The 17,841-nt window shown below is 36.6% G+C and overlaps 1 protein-coding gene across 2 annotated transcripts in view; it reads right to left on the reverse strand.

Moving 5' to 3' along the window:
• Positions 1 to 17,539, reverse strand: part of LOC131038234 (uncharacterized) — a 92,143-nt gene extending 74,604 nt beyond the window's left edge. The window contains exons 1-2 of one of the 2 annotated variants that reach the window (XM_057970608.2): positions 17,382 to 17,539; positions 17,111 to 17,278 (exon numbers count right to left, since the gene is read on the reverse strand). In XM_057970608.2, the coding sequence (XP_057826591.2) occupies positions 17,111 to 17,134 (24 nt within the window). In that variant the 5' untranslated portion in view covers positions 17,135 to 17,278; positions 17,382 to 17,539. Of the gene's footprint in view, positions 1 to 17,110 lie in introns of both variants that reach the window. The other variant, XM_057970609.2, reaches the window with a different exon arrangement.
• Between the last annotated feature and the right edge of the window lie 302 nt (positions 17,540 to 17,841).

The following is a 17,841-nucleotide window of genomic DNA, read 5'->3' on the forward strand; positions in this document are numbered from 1 at the left end:
CTCTTGGGTCAGCTGCTAGTCGCATGTGGATATTGTTGAATTCCCCTACCACTAGAACTTTTGTTTTGTCTAGTTGAGTCACTTTCTTAGCAGCAGGTGTAGGAGTTAAAACTGATTTTTGACAAATGGCTAAGGGCATTACGTTGCTTGAAGCTCCCGAGTCATACAAACAATTGTGTAGAAGTTGCCCAAAAATTCTTATTGAAAGCAAGAATGGAGGTGGTTCGTCCTTCCCGTGGCATAGAGTTGTAGATTTATCTTTCTGCTCTTGCTGATTTGCTTCATTCTTGTTAATATTGTTGTGTCCTTTTGAACTATCGCTTTCAACATTGTTTTCTTGTTTTGATGTTTTTCCTTTAGTTGCATCCTTTTTGATGGCGGTCTCTTTCCTTTGAACAATCTGACTTGAAGTAGGATTTTCTTCTACCTTTAGGGTCTCTGAGTTCTTGTTGTTATCTCTTTTGAGTAGCTTCTTACCTTCTAACATATCTTCTTTCTTTGGCAAGAAGGGCGAAATCTGGACCATGCATTCATTGCTAGCTGGTTGTTGCTCTTCATTTGCTACTTCTTGAATCACATTTATATTAGCTTGAGGAGCGTTGGTTGTTCCTCTTGAGGTGTTGGAAGTGTTCTAACTATTCGGCCTTATTGTCGTAGCCTCACTCAAACTGTTGACCAATGTTTCCTTGATCTCAAGTACCTTCATCAACTCAAATAATGACAAGCTGACTTTGACCTTTTGAACTCTTCGAGCACATATAAGCTTACTTTCTTCAATTCGTCCTTGGGAGGAGAAGGGATGTTCCTTTGTCTATATTTTGTCGCATCTTGTGGATAGCTTGGGACATTGCTAGCATTTGGATCTGGCGGGGTAGAGAAATTGTTTGGAGGAATCGATGTTGTTAACGGCTCTTGATTTCTATGATTCCTCTAGTATACTTTCGGTCCTTGGTTCCCTGATGATTGTTGTAGCGTTTGTACTTCCTTTATGCCTTCAACTAGAACACTGTTGTTGAGGGGTGGGAAAATATAGTCTGAATCTTCAATGGGTCCGTTTGCAGAAGCAGGTGGAAATTGGGAACCTGGTGGCACCATTAGCGCATTAGTGTATTGATCATCTTTGCATGCCAAAGTGTGCTTGAAGCTTTCAACAACTAATGCTTGATCATGTCGTGTTGTAGGAACCATTTCATAGCCTATTCTAGGAAGATTTTCAAGTGCTTCTGTGTTGCACATCTCTTGTTGAAATATGTCAACAGCTATTTTGAATTCAAGGCATTGGAGCTCGGAGTGCTGGTTTGTATTATGTAATCTGCACCAGCTAGACAATGTTGCTTCTACTAAGAACACCTTGTCAGCTGGACGCTTTTCTTGATTTTGTGAGTTGAGTGGATTATCCAACAATGAAACTACATTTCCATTGTTAGGAGCTCTATTCCATGTTCTCCTTTGAAATCCTTGGTTGTTACTCCTAAATCCTTGACTGTTACCTCCTTGATGATTCTGATTATTTCCTTGGTAGCCTTGATTACACCTTTCAATGCTCTGCAACTAATTATTTTGATTTCTCAAGTATGTTACTTCAGTTGACAACTTCTTGACTTGCTCGATTAATTCCTTCATTTCATCCTTTTCCTCTTGCATCCTTGTAGATGTTGTCGCATTTTGCAAGTAGACTAGATGTGTTGGTGGAGCTTGAGAAAGCGCAACTCCTGGATGAAGTACCAATTGGTTGGATGGCTGCATGTTAGGATATGTTGCTTGCAGAATTGCAAGCAAGACTGGATTTTGATGCATTAAAGCCTGACTTATAGCTTGAATTAGGTTGGGTGAGCGGGAGGTCCCATGTGAAGCAATGGTCCCGTGATGTTTTGACCCATATTCTTGCTCACTTCAATAGCCTTTGTATATGCTGCATTTAAGTCATTTGGGGAGGGGTATGCTCTTACAAACATGGAAGTCAAATGATCCAAGGCACCATAGTATATTTCTCTTGCATCCGCAATAAGATAAGGAGCTCAGAATATCGTGTAAGCTCTATGGAATAGGTTATTGAAGGCAGTAATAGGCTCATGTTCTCTTCTTTTGATTTCTACAAATTGTCTGTATAGCTCAACAGGGGTGGTTGGAATGCCAAATTTTGCAAAGAATGCATCTTTCATCGCATCCCATGTTCTTATTGATCCGATAGGCAGATGAATGAACAAGAAGTATGCCTCCTCTCCTAACGAGTATGGAAAAGTCTACAAGCCACATCTACATATTCAATTTGCCTATTACGTAGGAGATCTTCGAACATCTTGATGTGATATTCAGTTGTCCGATTGAAATCATTCGCATTGAACTTTGGGCAGAAATTCTTCGAATTTTTGGGCATTTCATGATATACTACAAATTCCAACAGGGATGGATTGTTGATCATCCATGTAGCACCATTAAGTACATGAGCAGGAGGAGGAGGTGGTCTCAAATGAGCCATTTTACTTCCTGTACTTTGTGAACTTGATTGGGTAGCTCGTTTGCGATGTTGATTGAGAGCTTGATGAAGTTGAATGAGAACTTGCCAAAGTCGAACTCGCTTGACTTGCTGATTGTGTAACTGTTTGGATGCTTGTTTGAATTGTAACCTGAACTTGTTCCTAGAGTGACGAAGTTAGAGATGAATTGACTTGATTGAATAAACTAGCTTGATCTTGTATTCTCGATACAAGCTCTCTTGATGTCTCTCCTTTCTTTGCGCGTTTTGTTCTTGAAGTGAACTGCAATTCAATTAGCTCCTTCTCTCCTGGGGTTGATCTCAATATCCTTTGATGCTTCTCAAGCAAGAAAGAACCTATGCGCTCCAGCGTGAAGTGATTGTCCCTTTCAAACTTACTGTGGATTTCTTTGATTAAAAAGTGCTCTTGTGGCCGCTCTTCGTATTCTTTTAGCTTTTTCTTCTTCTCAGTCTAGCAAGATTCGGATTCTTGTGTATTATTCTTCACTTCTCCTAACGCTCCAAGCTAGGTCGTTCAATCCTGAGAGGATGTCTTCTTGTGCGTTGCCTAATTCCAAGTTTGGTTGTACTACTTCGTCCAAACCTCTATGTGGCAATACCATTGAAAATGACGACTCCTTCAATTAAGCTTGCTCTTGAATGACTTATCTGTGAACAATTCGGTCTTGTAGTCTTTGGGCAAGCAAATCTCTTTCCACTTGAGCTTCAATTCTATCAGTTATTTCTTCTTCTTCGTCCAACACAAAAGTGACTCCAATGTATTGTGGTGCACTTGTTTTCACTTCCCAAGCAAGGTTGTTTAAAATGGCTTGATATCTCTCTCATCTCCTAAGCCTGGTTGTTTGAATTCACCTTCTCTAGCAAGTTCGCCTCTTCTAACAGGAGCGAGTAGCACCATAATGATTCATATTCAGCACACAAGCTCTTGAACTAATTCAATTTCTCCTTTGTTGATTGGTAGCAGGTAGATTCTCAGTATTGCTTGCTCTAGGAACAATGATAACTGGAGGCGAATTTCCTAATTGCTCTTCTTTATCAATTACAGCTCTTACTTGTCGGAATTCAGCGTGACTTCTTTGATTTCTCCAAGCAAGAGTGTTCAACTATGAGATAATATCTTCTTGTTCACCTAAGATGAGATATTCTTCAGGCAGTACCATTCCGCATCATGATCTAAAAGAAATCTTTCACTTTAGTGAAGCGTGCCCTCCTTCTAGCGCCAATTCTGTTGATGTGTTTTTTACACACATGCAAACACAAAATAAAATACCCAAGAGTATCTTATCCTCTCTTGAACAAAGCTTCTCAAATGCTGAAGATTGGCTTAAGGATCACTCGAGACAACTCCAAGGTTCATAAATGTCAGGTCTTGAGGTGTGGATAAGCTTTGTTCGTTGATGTGATTGCTGTTTCATCAAAGGGCCTTTTGTATAAGAAGAGATTTCATGAAGCACTGTGCGGATGATATGCGGTGAAGTTCTTTCCTACTACTACTGAATGTTTGTCAAAAAAATGGCAAAAGATGACAGTTTGAGAGGTTCTAAGCTATCCTAGGAATGGATGGATGAAGAACGACACAAGTGAAACTCTACTAGTCTTAGCATCGCCATACAAGAACAACTCCACCAAAACTAGTGCAATCTTCTAAGGATGTTTGGAGATTTTCAAATCGTTACTAAGCATAGACACCATCACTTGAATGCATAACTATGATTGAGCAACAATTGAACTTAAGCACTTTAAACTTTAAATGATTCCAATTGACCAAACCAAGGCACACTTACAATCAGCAAGAGGCTAGTGGTATGGATTATGAGTTTCACAATACATCAAATACAACATTCCATTATTCAATCTAAACTTAAACTACTATCAAAGATTGAGTTGAGAGGATAAAGAACCATGCAATAAGCTTCAAAGATTGAATAGAAACACCATAACTTCAATGTTTTATTAATCCAAAAGCCAAACAACAACAATTCTTCAAGTCCTTCTCTCATCACTCTTGAATTCTATCTCTAATATCTAATCTCTCTCTAGCTTACTAATTTTCTAATCAACTCGCTATTAATCTCTTACAAATGAAATGAGTGTAGTTTATATAATACTCCCAAATACAGTGAAGGGCCAAGATCGAATGGAGATCAAGGGTCGAGATTTTGCCACCTAAACCCCAATTAGGGTTTGATACAAATGAAACCCTATCTAGATAAACATCATCATGGAATCAACCAATGAGAAAATAGTATGTGCTGGCACAGAAATCAAGGAAGCATCCTCCAATCAGAAAATGAATTGCTGAGTAGGATCATAACAAACTGTCTTCTAGAATCTTGTTTCCTTTTTCCCCTTCCCTTCTGGCATATTCGATGAATCTAGTCACTATGCCCTCTATCTCAGTCATCGAGATATTAGGTAGAGACTTCAACTATTCCTACATGTGCATGACTTCATCGAAGGCTCTAACGATGGCATTCTCCCATTCAGGTTCATGTTCTTGAGTCTTGTTGACTAATACCACGAGCTCAAGCATATCACCCAACTGTCCTGTGGTGACCATTCCATCAGCCCCATGGAAGATAACCCCTTTCCTCCAATTCTCTAGCCTCTATAATCGTTCCTGGATCAATCTTCCTTTCTAAAACGGTTTGTGCTACTTCTACTATCTTATCATGAATTTGGTGCATATAATCTTGAACTTGACTGCATCCGTTTTCCATCTCCTCAAAATTGATCTTCTTTGTTCAAAGTAGACTGCTCCATTGTAGAAAGTTGGGTGTAGATCCTTCTCTTCTTATCTTCTCTCTTAATAAAACTTCTCTGGGTGTTTTCCTTATTACTTGAAGCACTGGAATGATAACGTCTCTAGCATGAGCAAATGCTTCAAAGGCTTCTACGAGGACATGGGTTCTCCCAAGAACTTTTATAACTGTGTCGAGTGTCTTCATTATGCCCTTCATGAACTTGCTAACTCTAGTATATGAATCTTCTATCCATGTATCCATCAATTGTGCCAAATTCCTCATCTTCTCCATATGATCAACCGAGTCCACAAGAAGCAAGGGTGGCGGTGTAGTTGTTGGGTTCTGATGTCTCAATGGTTCCTGAAATTGCTAGAAGTAGTTTCTACATGCACTTATTTCTTTCTCTAACTTTTTATTCTTTTCTACTTCAGCTCTTAGCATATCATTAACTGCCTTTAATGAATCAGTTGCATCACCTATGGCTTGCTCGGAGATGAGTGGAGCCAAATCAATAGTCTCCATATCATACTTATCTGTTGTGATCTCACCTTCATACTTATCAAACTTTGGAGTAGCTATTTGCAACTTCCTCAATCCCGAATCATCTCTAATCACCTTGGACATCTTTGCAACTTTCTTTTTCTCGGTGACCTCTCGAGTGTAGCTTAGAAGGCTCGCTATGTCATATGTTGGTTCTTCATCCACTACTATTACTTCTTGGCCTACTCTTTCCTTTAGCCATTCAAGAATAGAGGATCTTCCTTCTTGAATTTGTGTTTCTTCATGCATTTGCTCATCTCTAGGTGGTGAAGTGGTCTCATCATTGTCTTCTTCTTCATTTCCTTCAATTTCTTAAATGAGATGAGTGAGATCTTCTGATGATTTCTCCTTGCCTTTATCATTGTGAATTGTGGATTCCATCGATTCATTTGCTCCTTTACTCAATTCCTTTTCTACCCTCTGTTCTTTGTGTCTTTCATTCTGGTTCCGCTCTTCTTCATGCCTGGAGGAAGGATGACTAGAACTCAATTTATGCTTCTTCCTTGAGGGTTCCTTTTCTTCACGATCATCCTTTCTCTTAGAACATCTTGAGTGAGATGGTTGAGGTGCACTCCCACTTGCGCTTGCTTCATCTTCACCATCTGCTTTTTCTTCTAAGTGGAATGTCATTGCTAAGTTTTGTTCTTTCAATTTTTGGTGCTATATGTCTATCCATATGTGAGTGTATTCCAAAACCAGTTTCATCAATTCCTTCTAATCAACAACCTCCATGTCAACCCACTTGATGTTGATCTCCTTGTTTTCTTTGGCATAGGCTGATTGAAGATATTTGCTACTGTCCTGAACTTGATCGGCAACATGAAAAAATTTGCATTTCCTTATGAAATCGAGAGGTAGCCTGGAATACATCTTCTTCTTCACTTCTAAATCCTTTTGAACATTCATCCAATAGTCTTCTAACTGCCACTGGTGTCCATACTTCTTTCCCAAAATTCCTTTTACATTATCATATGGATCGAAGCAATCTCTGTGAGTGAATGGTTTGAGTGAATGGAGTGCCAACTCTCTCTCGGCATCCTCATCTACATGAATGGAAGGGCATACTTCAATAGAATCTCCAAGCATGATAGGAAAAGAAACATTGGTTCCATGCTTATGCCTATATGCATTGACATATGCCACCAATTGTCTCACCACCTCAAGTAACACCATTCTATTTGTTGGGTAGCGCGGCAACATGTAGGGAGGAGAGGGACATCCTTGAACTCTGATATAGGTGAATTTTGGGAATTGGATGAACCATGCACCATGTTGTTGTATCAATGCTTGTGCCACTAGAGAGAGTCTTCGCTGCAATCCTCGTCGAAGCATCCTCGTGATGTGCATAGTGAATGCATCATTCACTCTTCTATAGTGTTGTTTAGGTGGATGATTAAGTTGCGTATAACACTCATGCACCTTTATCTCTCCGGGTCTCCTTCCGACTACGCCCCTATACATAAATCCTGGATACTCGAAATTTCTTGCAAGGGAGTATATGACGTAGGAGCTCATATAGAATGTTATGGTGTGCATCAGCCTCCTTAACTGTAGATCGATGTTGTTGCTGATGAGTCTCGCCCAATTGATTGCATCCTTGCCATGAGTGACAGTCTCTATCAAGTAGAACATCCAGTCTTCAAAATAAGAAGCCTCAAGTCCACCAACCAATCGATGAAGTAGGGTGATGAAGTCTCTGAATTCATCATTGAAGTCCACCCTATGTAGTCTGTTGGGTCATCTGCTCCTACCACCTCTACTCTTCTTCAACCAAAACTTGTCGATGATCTTTGCACAAGCATCTCGATCATCATCATAGGTGGACTTAGCTCCTTCCATGCTTATGTAGACCATGTCCTTAGGTTCAGGTAGATGAAATGTTTCACTAATTGTTGTCTCCAAGAGATATGTGACCATTGTTCCATCCTTCACTACTATTCTTCTTGAGGGAGAGTCACAATGTTGGGCACATTCCACATTTAACTCGTAGCATTGCACCGCGGGAGGGAAGCTAGCTGCATTTATGAATCCCACTTTCAATCATCTTCTTGGTTGTGGCAATAGGTTCACTTGTATACGATGGGTGCCGGAACTCTTGGTTTCAAACTTCCCGAGATTGGTGTCTCCTATTTTGCTCCAATGCGATGTGATCCTGCTTTCAAATGCACTGCTCTTCGAGGCTTCTTGATGAGTGCATGACGGGTCATGGTTTTGTTCGGTTTAGGAGCCGCCATCTTTCACCTATAAGAGATATGTAAGTTAGGGTAGTGGTGAAATATTGATGTAACGAAGCCTATTTACTTAGTAAGCTAGTTATGAAATTAATCCAAATCAATCTTACATCTTAATAAATGTGAAATTAATTGCTAGATAAGACTGATTTGCTTCTTTAGATGAATTAGGGAAGTCTAATTTGCCTAAACAAAATCAATTTCTGACCTTAATCAGACTTGTAACTGATTTTGTATCAGTCCAAATGATGCACTGACTTCTGATCTCTGATATTTATCCTCAAAATTTGATCAATGATATGACTGTTGATATCCAAGGGTTCGCTGTCTTCTCAAATTCACCTTTATTCTTTGACTGATGTTGCTGTTGTAGGATGAATTTCGCCTTTCAATCTTTAATATTAATGCTAAAATTTGCCCTTGTGATGATGAAATCGCTGCTCCTTTGGGGTGAATTTGTTGTTGATGATGATGAATTTGCTATCTTGCTGCTAAAATTCGCTAATCTGCTCCTTGATTAGAAAGAAGAGTTTGATTTGATTGATGTTTGAAATGATTGTTTGAGCTTCTTCTTATAGGCAATTAGGGATGTTGGCATTGTATGAAGATTGCATTGATGAAGTATAGTTTTGTCATTGATGTCAATAGTAACCGGTAATAGAGTTGTATTGCAACCGGTAGTGATGTAGTAATGCAACCGGTAGTTGAGCAGTGAAAGAAACCAGTATTGGTATTTGAAGCAAAGTGATCAACCATTAACCCTAACCAGGTTATATGTCGAACCCTAATCGATGGAGCTTGGTGAATCGGTTAAAATGATCTATGATCGAATGGTGATCGGAGATGAAGATGCCATGTATGCATGGTGCACGTGATGAGTTTCAAAGTGGTTTTGGCGCATGAAGATAACTGTTTATCTTGGGAATGAGCAAATGCATAGCATGAAGTGATAACTGTGTGATGAGTTACAAGATTCGATGTGCGGTGATCCAAGAGCGGTTCAAGTTGCCTAGAACAATGTGTAGTTGATTGCTATGTAATCCAACGGTCATGATTGAACCGATATGTTTGTAATCTCTATGAGAGTTGTAGGTTTTGTGATGTGTTACCGACCTACTGTATTTGCTTATAAGGTCGATGAGTTGTTTTGTAATTGTGTTGGCAATTTGGTTAAGTGTGGTAGTGTGACTGTTGTCGAACCAGAAGGAGTGTCTGCAGAATGTTTTGAAGGCAGATAGGAGCATAAAAGGATCTGACTAAGCAAGGTAGTTCTATTACTCCCTCATGAGACACTACGTGACCCATGCATTGCACCTTTTGAAACCAAAAGCACACTCAAAAGATTTAGCATAAAGCTAGTGTTGTTTGAGAGCTTGTGATGCCTAATCTACACGGGGCAAATGATCTTCCTAGATCTTGCTATAACTAAATATATCATCAAAGAAAACTAATTCAAATTTACTCAAAGATAGAATTCATCAAATTTTGAAATGCAAATGGAGCATTCGCAAGACCAATAGCATCTCTAGAAACTCATAATAACCTGCATGAGTCCTAACCGTTGTCTTGGGAATATCTTCTTTATCAAATTTGCTCATAGCTGGATCTAAAATCAAGTTTTGTAAGAAACATAGCTCCATTTAATTCATCTAGTAAATCATCAATGATTGGAATAGGAAACATATTTTTGATGGTGTACTTGTTGAGCTCTATATAGTCTAGACACATGGGGCAAGTGGCATCCTTCTTATGTACCATCACCATGGGAGAGTAGGCACTATAGCTATGCCTCATAATACTTGCCTAACTCTACCATTTCCTAAAACATCTTCTTAATCTTACTTTTTTGTACATAGGTGTACCTGTACAACCTAATGTTGAGTGGTTGGCTCCCAAGTACTAGCTGACTTGCATGATCCTTATCACTTTTTAAAGGGATTCCTTTTGGCATCTCACCAAAAACTATTGAATGATTTTCTACAATTACTAGTAGATCTAGTGGTCTAAGAGAATTTAATTGATATGCTTAAAATGAAAATAATTGGACCACAAACCCAATTGCCCCCTTCTTAAGAATCTTTTGCATTTGATGATAGTTTGCCATCTGTAAAGACTTTGCATTCAATTGCCTTAATTCTACTATCCTTCATTCTAAGTGGAAACACATGAATAGCTCCTACAAATTTGTCTCAATTATCCTCAATGTAGAAAGCAACTATACTCCCAAAACAGTATATGTTGCATCCATGGAAATAGCAAACATTGGGCAATCAAGACGATAATCTCCCATGGGTAATTAGATGTTTGATTATTCCCTGAACAACTTACAATACCCCCATCTACTTTAGGACCTAAAATTTTAGAGCTAGATATATAAAGCATTTTTTATGAGCAACTAAAATCTAGTTGGCGATGTTGTGAGTGCTTCCTAAATCTACAAACACAATTATTCTCTTTCTTCAAGAAACCCACTACCTTGAGAATCTATAGTGTGCTAATTCCAATAAGTACATGACATGAAATGGTTGGTTTGGTATCTCCCAATTCCTCATATGTTGCACTATCACCCTCAAATATTACTTCTTGCTCCTCTTTTTCTTCACTTGGCCCTTTAATGTAAAAGAGTTTCATTTCAGTACATTATGTCCTCAATTGTATTCCCTATCACAACTAAATCATACCCCTTTAACTCTCTTCTCTTCAATCATTTTGGAGTCAATCTAGTAAGCTAAGGAATTGACTATGTAAGAGTGCTTTTATCTCTTATGTTAACAAAACCTTTGCTTCTATTGGCCACATAATTTTCCTCTACTTTCCTTGCCATAATCATCGCTTGGATATAGAATTCATCAAAACATGTATCAAGTATTTGATGTGATCCTTTAAACTTGCTAGAAATAATTGTTTCCAATTTTCCCTTAAGACATTCTTGACTCTTAAAGACAAAGGTTGGAATTCATGAATATAATCCTTGACCATACTTGTTTTCTTTTATTTAGTAAACTAATTGAGCTAGCTATCTATAAGATTGTCAACATAATGTGTAGTGAGCTCCTCTTGGAAAACAACCATATGATAACGCATCCCCTCTTTTTCCTTCTCTTGACATAGCCAATAATACCAAATGAATAGATCTAGTTCCAAGTATAAGGATGCCATTATAACCATTTGTTGGCATGGCACATGATGAAGATTAAAGAACTATTCCATTTAGCAAAGCCAATTGGTTGGATCCTTGCTATCAAACTTGTGCATATCCATCTTAGGTGAGAAGTGTCTGGCCATAGATTTATTAAGGTGATGATCCCTCTTATAATCTAATTCAAACCCAAAAGCATCATGCCCTGTAAGAGACTCATCTTCTCATTTCTTGTTGTGATGATCCATGTGTTGAGCACTTGTAGAACCTTGGCTAGAAATTATTTTGTCAACCATCTCTTTGAGACCTCCTATCACTTCTTTCATCTCTCACAAAATTTCTTCATCTTGTTGGTTCCATCCATGATTTCCTTTTTTATTTCTTCCCTTGTAAATTTATTATCTTTGGGATCACTATCCTCAATTCCCACAACATCATTCATTAGGGATTTTCTAGGTGTGACAAAATTCTTTTTGCCTCTTGTTGCAAACTACACCTTGAACAAATGAATGAATGAAAAATTTAAATGACATCACGAGACTAAACAATCTATGGGACCTAGACGAACACCCTCTTGTTGCAAACTCCACCTTGAACGAATGAATGAATGAAAAATTTTAATGACATCACGAGACTAAACAGTCTATGGGACCAGATGAACACCCTTAAATTATCTTCAAATTCTTTTTGATGTCTGATCTCCTACTATTGATTTTCACTAGGAGGTTGGTCGTATGGTTAATCATATTTACCTCAAATAACTGGTGCATGTTGTCAACCTTTGATCCATTTGTTTACTAAGTACAGATATCCTCATAGGTTGTGCATTCCATGATGAAGTGACATTCCGTTTCTACCGCCTCCTTATTGCAAAAATGAAACTCTTTCCTCCCAAGTTTCCTTGGGTATTTTCCACCTACCAGTCTCACACCTAAGATGATGTGATCCTGTCCTCAGTTGTGCAATTAACATCCTTGCTTTCCCTTTGATAGCTGCCCCTAAATGTGTTTTTTCACCATGTCCTTCGCTAGGTTAAACTCTTTGATGTAGCATGTTTTTTTCCACCCAATCTGTTTTGTCCATTTTCAATCAAATAACTTTTTATTTCACCATTGGTGCTAGGACATTCATGCAAATTGATGCCTCACTTGTTCATCCAGTTGTTATTTTGCTTCATCCATGTTTTCTTCCTACAGTCTAGCATCTCCTCCACAACCATTTTAGGGAAACGTTGGTTATCCATATTTTCAACCTTCTTTAAATAACTTATCAGCCGAATTATCATTGATGCTTCCAATGGAAAAGTTCTTGCTCCAACTAAAAGAATTTCAGATGGGACTTTGGTTTTAACTTTGACATTACTTGATATTAGATGTTTCTGGATTCTTTATGTTTGTCTCCAACTACATTTTGACATGCTACTTCCCCACACTTCGCAGTCGTAAAGGACAGTTGGTGTGACTAGCAAACCAAAAAGGGTTTTCCTGACTTTCCAATCCCAAAGTTCAGCTTTTTTGCACCTATTTTGAAGCAAGTGTGAAGCTTTCCAATCTCCCTATATCCTTTTTGTTCTACAAGTTTCCCGACTGAGCTTATAGTGGAAGTCAATCCCAAGATACTTGTATTCTTTCACTATTTCTAGCGGGTTGCCTTCAAAGAGAAAGGTAATCTACTTATCTTTTCTTTTTAATGAGAAAATCATGATTTTGGTCTCGATGATGTTCACTTGCATCCCAACCTCTTGTCAAAACCATTCTAAGGCCTTCAAATGTTCACATAATGCATGAGCCGATTTTGAAATTAGGATAAGCTCATTAGCATATAAAAGTAGTTTCACCACATGACCTACCTATTGAACACCATCCTCATCTATCTTGCTTAACCATGCCTTCAACTTATCAATGTATAGACCAAAAAGTATGGGAGATAAAGAGCAACCCTACTTAACTCCAATGTCACTACCAAAACACTCTAACATACCTTCACTTAAAGACACCAAAATAGTTTTCACAATAACTTACTTTAAATAAATCAAAATAGTCTAAAACTTTTCCTATAACTTACTAGGGCCTAAATCTCACTTAAACAAAAAAAATCTCCAAGAAATTCATTAACTGCAACCTTGAAATTGAATTTAGGGGAAACCCTAATTTTGCAGTAACTCCTCCAAATATAGTCCAAATGACCTCAAATCTAGATTGCAACGACTTTAATATAGACTAGAAAAATCATTTTTTTTTTTAAAGTGAATCGCCAATTTGAGAGAGATGTGCACCTAACAATTTGGGCACCTAAGCCAATAAAAATTGCCTTGGTTTTTGCCCTTCGAGTGCCATAATCATGCTCTTATACCACTTGTAATGAATCAACTTGCACAAGCGAAGAATACAATAGGAAATATGTTACAAATACTTGATAATAATTGTGAATAACAAGCCACTTTGAGGGTGCAAACCTCCAAAAGTTTCCAAAAAGAACACAATTCACAATATGATGATGATAAACTAACCAATAGCTTCTATATATACCCATCTAATGCCTTGAATGTCAACCAAGCTGACTTAGATGCCTAAATATAACACCTAGGACAACTTAATTATCCAAAGAAGAATATATTAATAATCATATAACTTAATTAAGAGTTAAGGTAACCACAAGCCTACTACTCATAAGCCTATGCACAATATAGGATTAATGTTGTAGCAATAATTGACTAATAATAATGAATAACTATAAAATCTTTTCCAATAATAAAATAAATATTATTATAATACATTAATTATAACGATATATTTTTCCTCTCTTCTTATAAGAGTGATTAGGCTATACCCCTAATAGCAAAGGGAATGTTGCATTGCTTTATAATTCTAAAAAATATAAAAATAGGGAAAAAAACAAAATGCATTACTCAATAATTGCTACTTCTTTGTGAATCATTGAGCTTTCCAAGAAGTAAATTTTATTCTTTAAGATGAACCAAATTTGTGCAAAAGATGCATATAGCATGCAACAACCAAATGATCATCCTTAATGATTTCCTAAAACCTATTTTTGGAATACTTCAAGATTTTCTATAGTATTAGATGATGAGAAACTATATTAATATTCATCTATATAACTTTTGGACTAGAGGAAACTATATAGACCTAATAATTTACTGAGTATAGAATAACTCAAGAATCTTTCCAATTCGTTAAATATAAATATTATTATGATACACAAATGAAAATGAAATTTTTCTTCTTCTTTTTGTAAGAATGATTAAGAACATCCTCAAGCTATAGCTCTAAGCATTTTGATAGGCTCACAATTTAAAAATTGTATTAACATGACACCCATTAATGAGAAGTACATCAAGTGGTAGGCCGCTTTATCATGAATAGGATTTAAACCTTGGTCACTCACTTTTGAAGGCATCCCTTAACCACTACACCACAACACAATAGACTAAAATGATATAGCTTTCTACTTTTTATTATTGTATTTAAATGTATGGTTAGATATTCTATCAAGGAAATTTATAAAAAAAAAATGAAGGTATAGCTTAACATTATTTATCTTGGTTAAATCTTTGAGTAATGTTATTGATTGGTTAATCTAATGTTTGTCCAATTTTACTAGATTAGCTTATAAAGTTTTATTCACTGAAAATACAAACCTAAGATAGTTATTATTAATATTGATTTAAAAATTGAGATGTATTTTAAATTTAATATCTGTAGGAACAATCTTCAATAAAAATAGTATACACTCCAATTGGTCCCACAAACCAATTTGCCCTAAAGGACATAACTATTCATCCCATCCCTTATCATATCATTTCATAACTAAGTTATATATAAACTTAGCTAAAGTTTTAGGAAATAGTGTCAACTATTATCTAGAGAACTCAAATATTTGAAACAAAATAAAGTTCAAAATTGTTTGAAATGGGCCAATAAAGTTTTAACTATTCTAAATAAGGTACACAATTCAAGAAAAGAAACACATTACCTGAAAATCTTCTAAAATGAGTCTACAATTGTCCTTTGATAATGAAATATGGCTAATGCTTTTAGGAAACATATTGTAAGTTAGTCGATCTAGTAAGGGCCAAACTTCTTGAGTTTGGTCCAAGGAGTTCTCATCATTCTAGAGTTTTGACACTAGAAAAATACCTTCTTGCTTATTTCCATATGAAATATTTACAATTTTTTACTCCAAAATACACCATGACTCCTTTCTTGCCATGTACATTCTCTATTAGTATTTAGCAATCCCATTGACTAGTCCATGTTCCTTTCTAGGCATAAGCATATAATTTTCTATTAATAAATAAAACTTATTTAATGTACCACAAATATATCAATGAAAGATTGCAAGTAATTTTTATATAAAAATTTAGCTCATGTTTTTGGAAAATCCTATCAATTGACTATATTTAATATTCAAAAAGCTGTCAAACTTATAAGAAAATTAGCACATTAAATTTTCCTATGTTAATAATCAAAAATACTTTTTGATGGATTCCTCCCATGAGTGCCTAAAAGCAGAACGTATAAAGAAAGAATCTTATCCTAAAATAGAATTTTTAAACATTTCGGTCCTAAATATTTATAATTTTTAGCTCACATACACTGTAATTCCCTACATATCATTATATCTTTAGCAGACCCATTTCCTGTATTTTGGTCCTTTTTAACCATAAGCTTGCAACCTATTTATTTATTCAGTTATTTCCCCATCACTCAATATGCATGTGATATTATACATAAACAAAAAACAAAAAAAGGGTCCCTTCTCAGCTTCAAGTATACACTTGTTTTTCTGAACTTTTATAGTTATTTATACGTAATTATTAAGCCATATATGTTTTTGTTGTATAATGCATTGCAAGCACTTGTCATCTTATTTATTTTTAACATTTTTATTTTATAACTAAAATTATTTTTTTCTTTTATGTTATAAGTTAAAACTATTTAAGGAATTGTTGTAATACAGTTAACGATGGACTAGTAAATGAGGATGACCCAAGCAAAACCCCTTATCCACAAAATAAGGCAGCCCATAACTCCGAAAGACATCTAGCCGAAGTACATGGAAAACATTTGAATGGGCTCAATGTTTACAGACCTAAATTATATCATCCAAGCTTGTCCCTCACTGTGTTAAAAGGCAGTAATGTAAATTTGAATTGGTTCAAACTTTATAAACCTCGATAATATTGTCCAAGCTTGTCCCTCACTGTGTTAGAAGGCAGTACATGTACATTTGAATTGGTTCAGTCTTTATAAACCTCGATAAAACTGTCCAAGCTTGTCCCCCCACTGTGTTAAAAGGTAGTACACAGTACTTTAAACTAGTAAATCAAATTCCAAGGCACTGCTTTCTAACAAAAACTACATACAGAACGTGTGGAAAAGCACCATTACATATATGATTCAATTTACATTCCGATACCCATCTTCAGAGTGAAAATTCTCTATTGCTCAACAAGAATTTTGGTGGGTAACGAATTTAAGCCATGCATCAAATTACCACTGAGATGCACGACTCGCCCATAGCAAAAGGAAATATGGAAGAGGCTTAAAATTTGTTAGAGAGGATAAACTGCTTAAACAGGATAATGTATCAGAGAGCACAAAATTGCTAAGCGAGGATTTTGCCTTATAGTTTATTTTCTCCCTTTTTCTCACTTTGAAAAAAAAACATAAAATCTGTACTCATTTTGAAAGCAATCTGCTCTAAAAGACCTCATTCCCTGCCTACCTAAAACAGAATTTATCAGCTTGAATCTTCTAAATGTTAAAACTATTAACCCTACTCTTTGCAAGTAATGTAGGGTCAAAATTTACTCGGCCTAAATATTAACACTTCACTGTCTTAAATACCATTACACACTACTTTTCATCAATTTTCCATGCACCCTGTCAAAAAAAGGAGGGTTTTAAGTGTTTTCTTTATTTAAAAAAAAACTCACCTCAAATAAGCTCCAATCTGACATAGCTCAAACACAAACGGGATATACTGGCAATGGCGTTGCACTGCAGGAGGGCGCCGCCAAATTAGTTGTCCCCATCCGTAAACCCCTCTATTTCAATCAAAGAGCTCCAACTCCTCCATATTTACAGCCAAATTTAGCGGGTTCCTGAAACATCTATGAGCTCAGTCGAATCTGATCGTTCCTTAAAACCAAATTTCCAATAAATTCAACACCAAAATAACTTAACAGAAAACCATCTGCAGAGTACCAGGCTTTCAAAATTCCGCCACAAATGACTCAAATATTTTGCGGCCCAAGTGTGATTTGAAGGGCGTGAAGAAGAAGAAGACCCTAGAAGGTTTGTCTTTGTTTTTATTTTCTCTTTCCGTCCGTCGTTGCGATCTGAGTTACAGTTTATTTTACTGGTGAATATATTTTAGAAATAAGCGATGCAGAGAATTCTGACACGTGGAAACGAGTATCAAGTGAATGGACCAGAAATGTCGATCTGATCCGATCTAATGCGCGGCTCTCATTGGCTGAATCTGCATTTACTTTGATTTGCATTTCATTTGGTTGGTGTTATTAATAGTTTATGTCAATGTTTATGGGGGCTTGTAAAAATTATGTGGAGGAGAGGCATTAGTGGTGACCAACTACGCGCACATCAATAAATATGATTTGGAGTCCTAGTCATGGTAACTTGCACTTCTTCAAACAAGAAAATA

Source organism: Cryptomeria japonica, chromosome 10 (genome assembly GCF_030272615.1).
Source record: "Cryptomeria japonica chromosome 10, Sugi_1.0, whole genome shotgun sequence".
Lineage (NCBI taxonomy): Eukaryota > Viridiplantae > Streptophyta > Pinopsida > Cupressales > Cupressaceae > Cryptomeria > Cryptomeria japonica.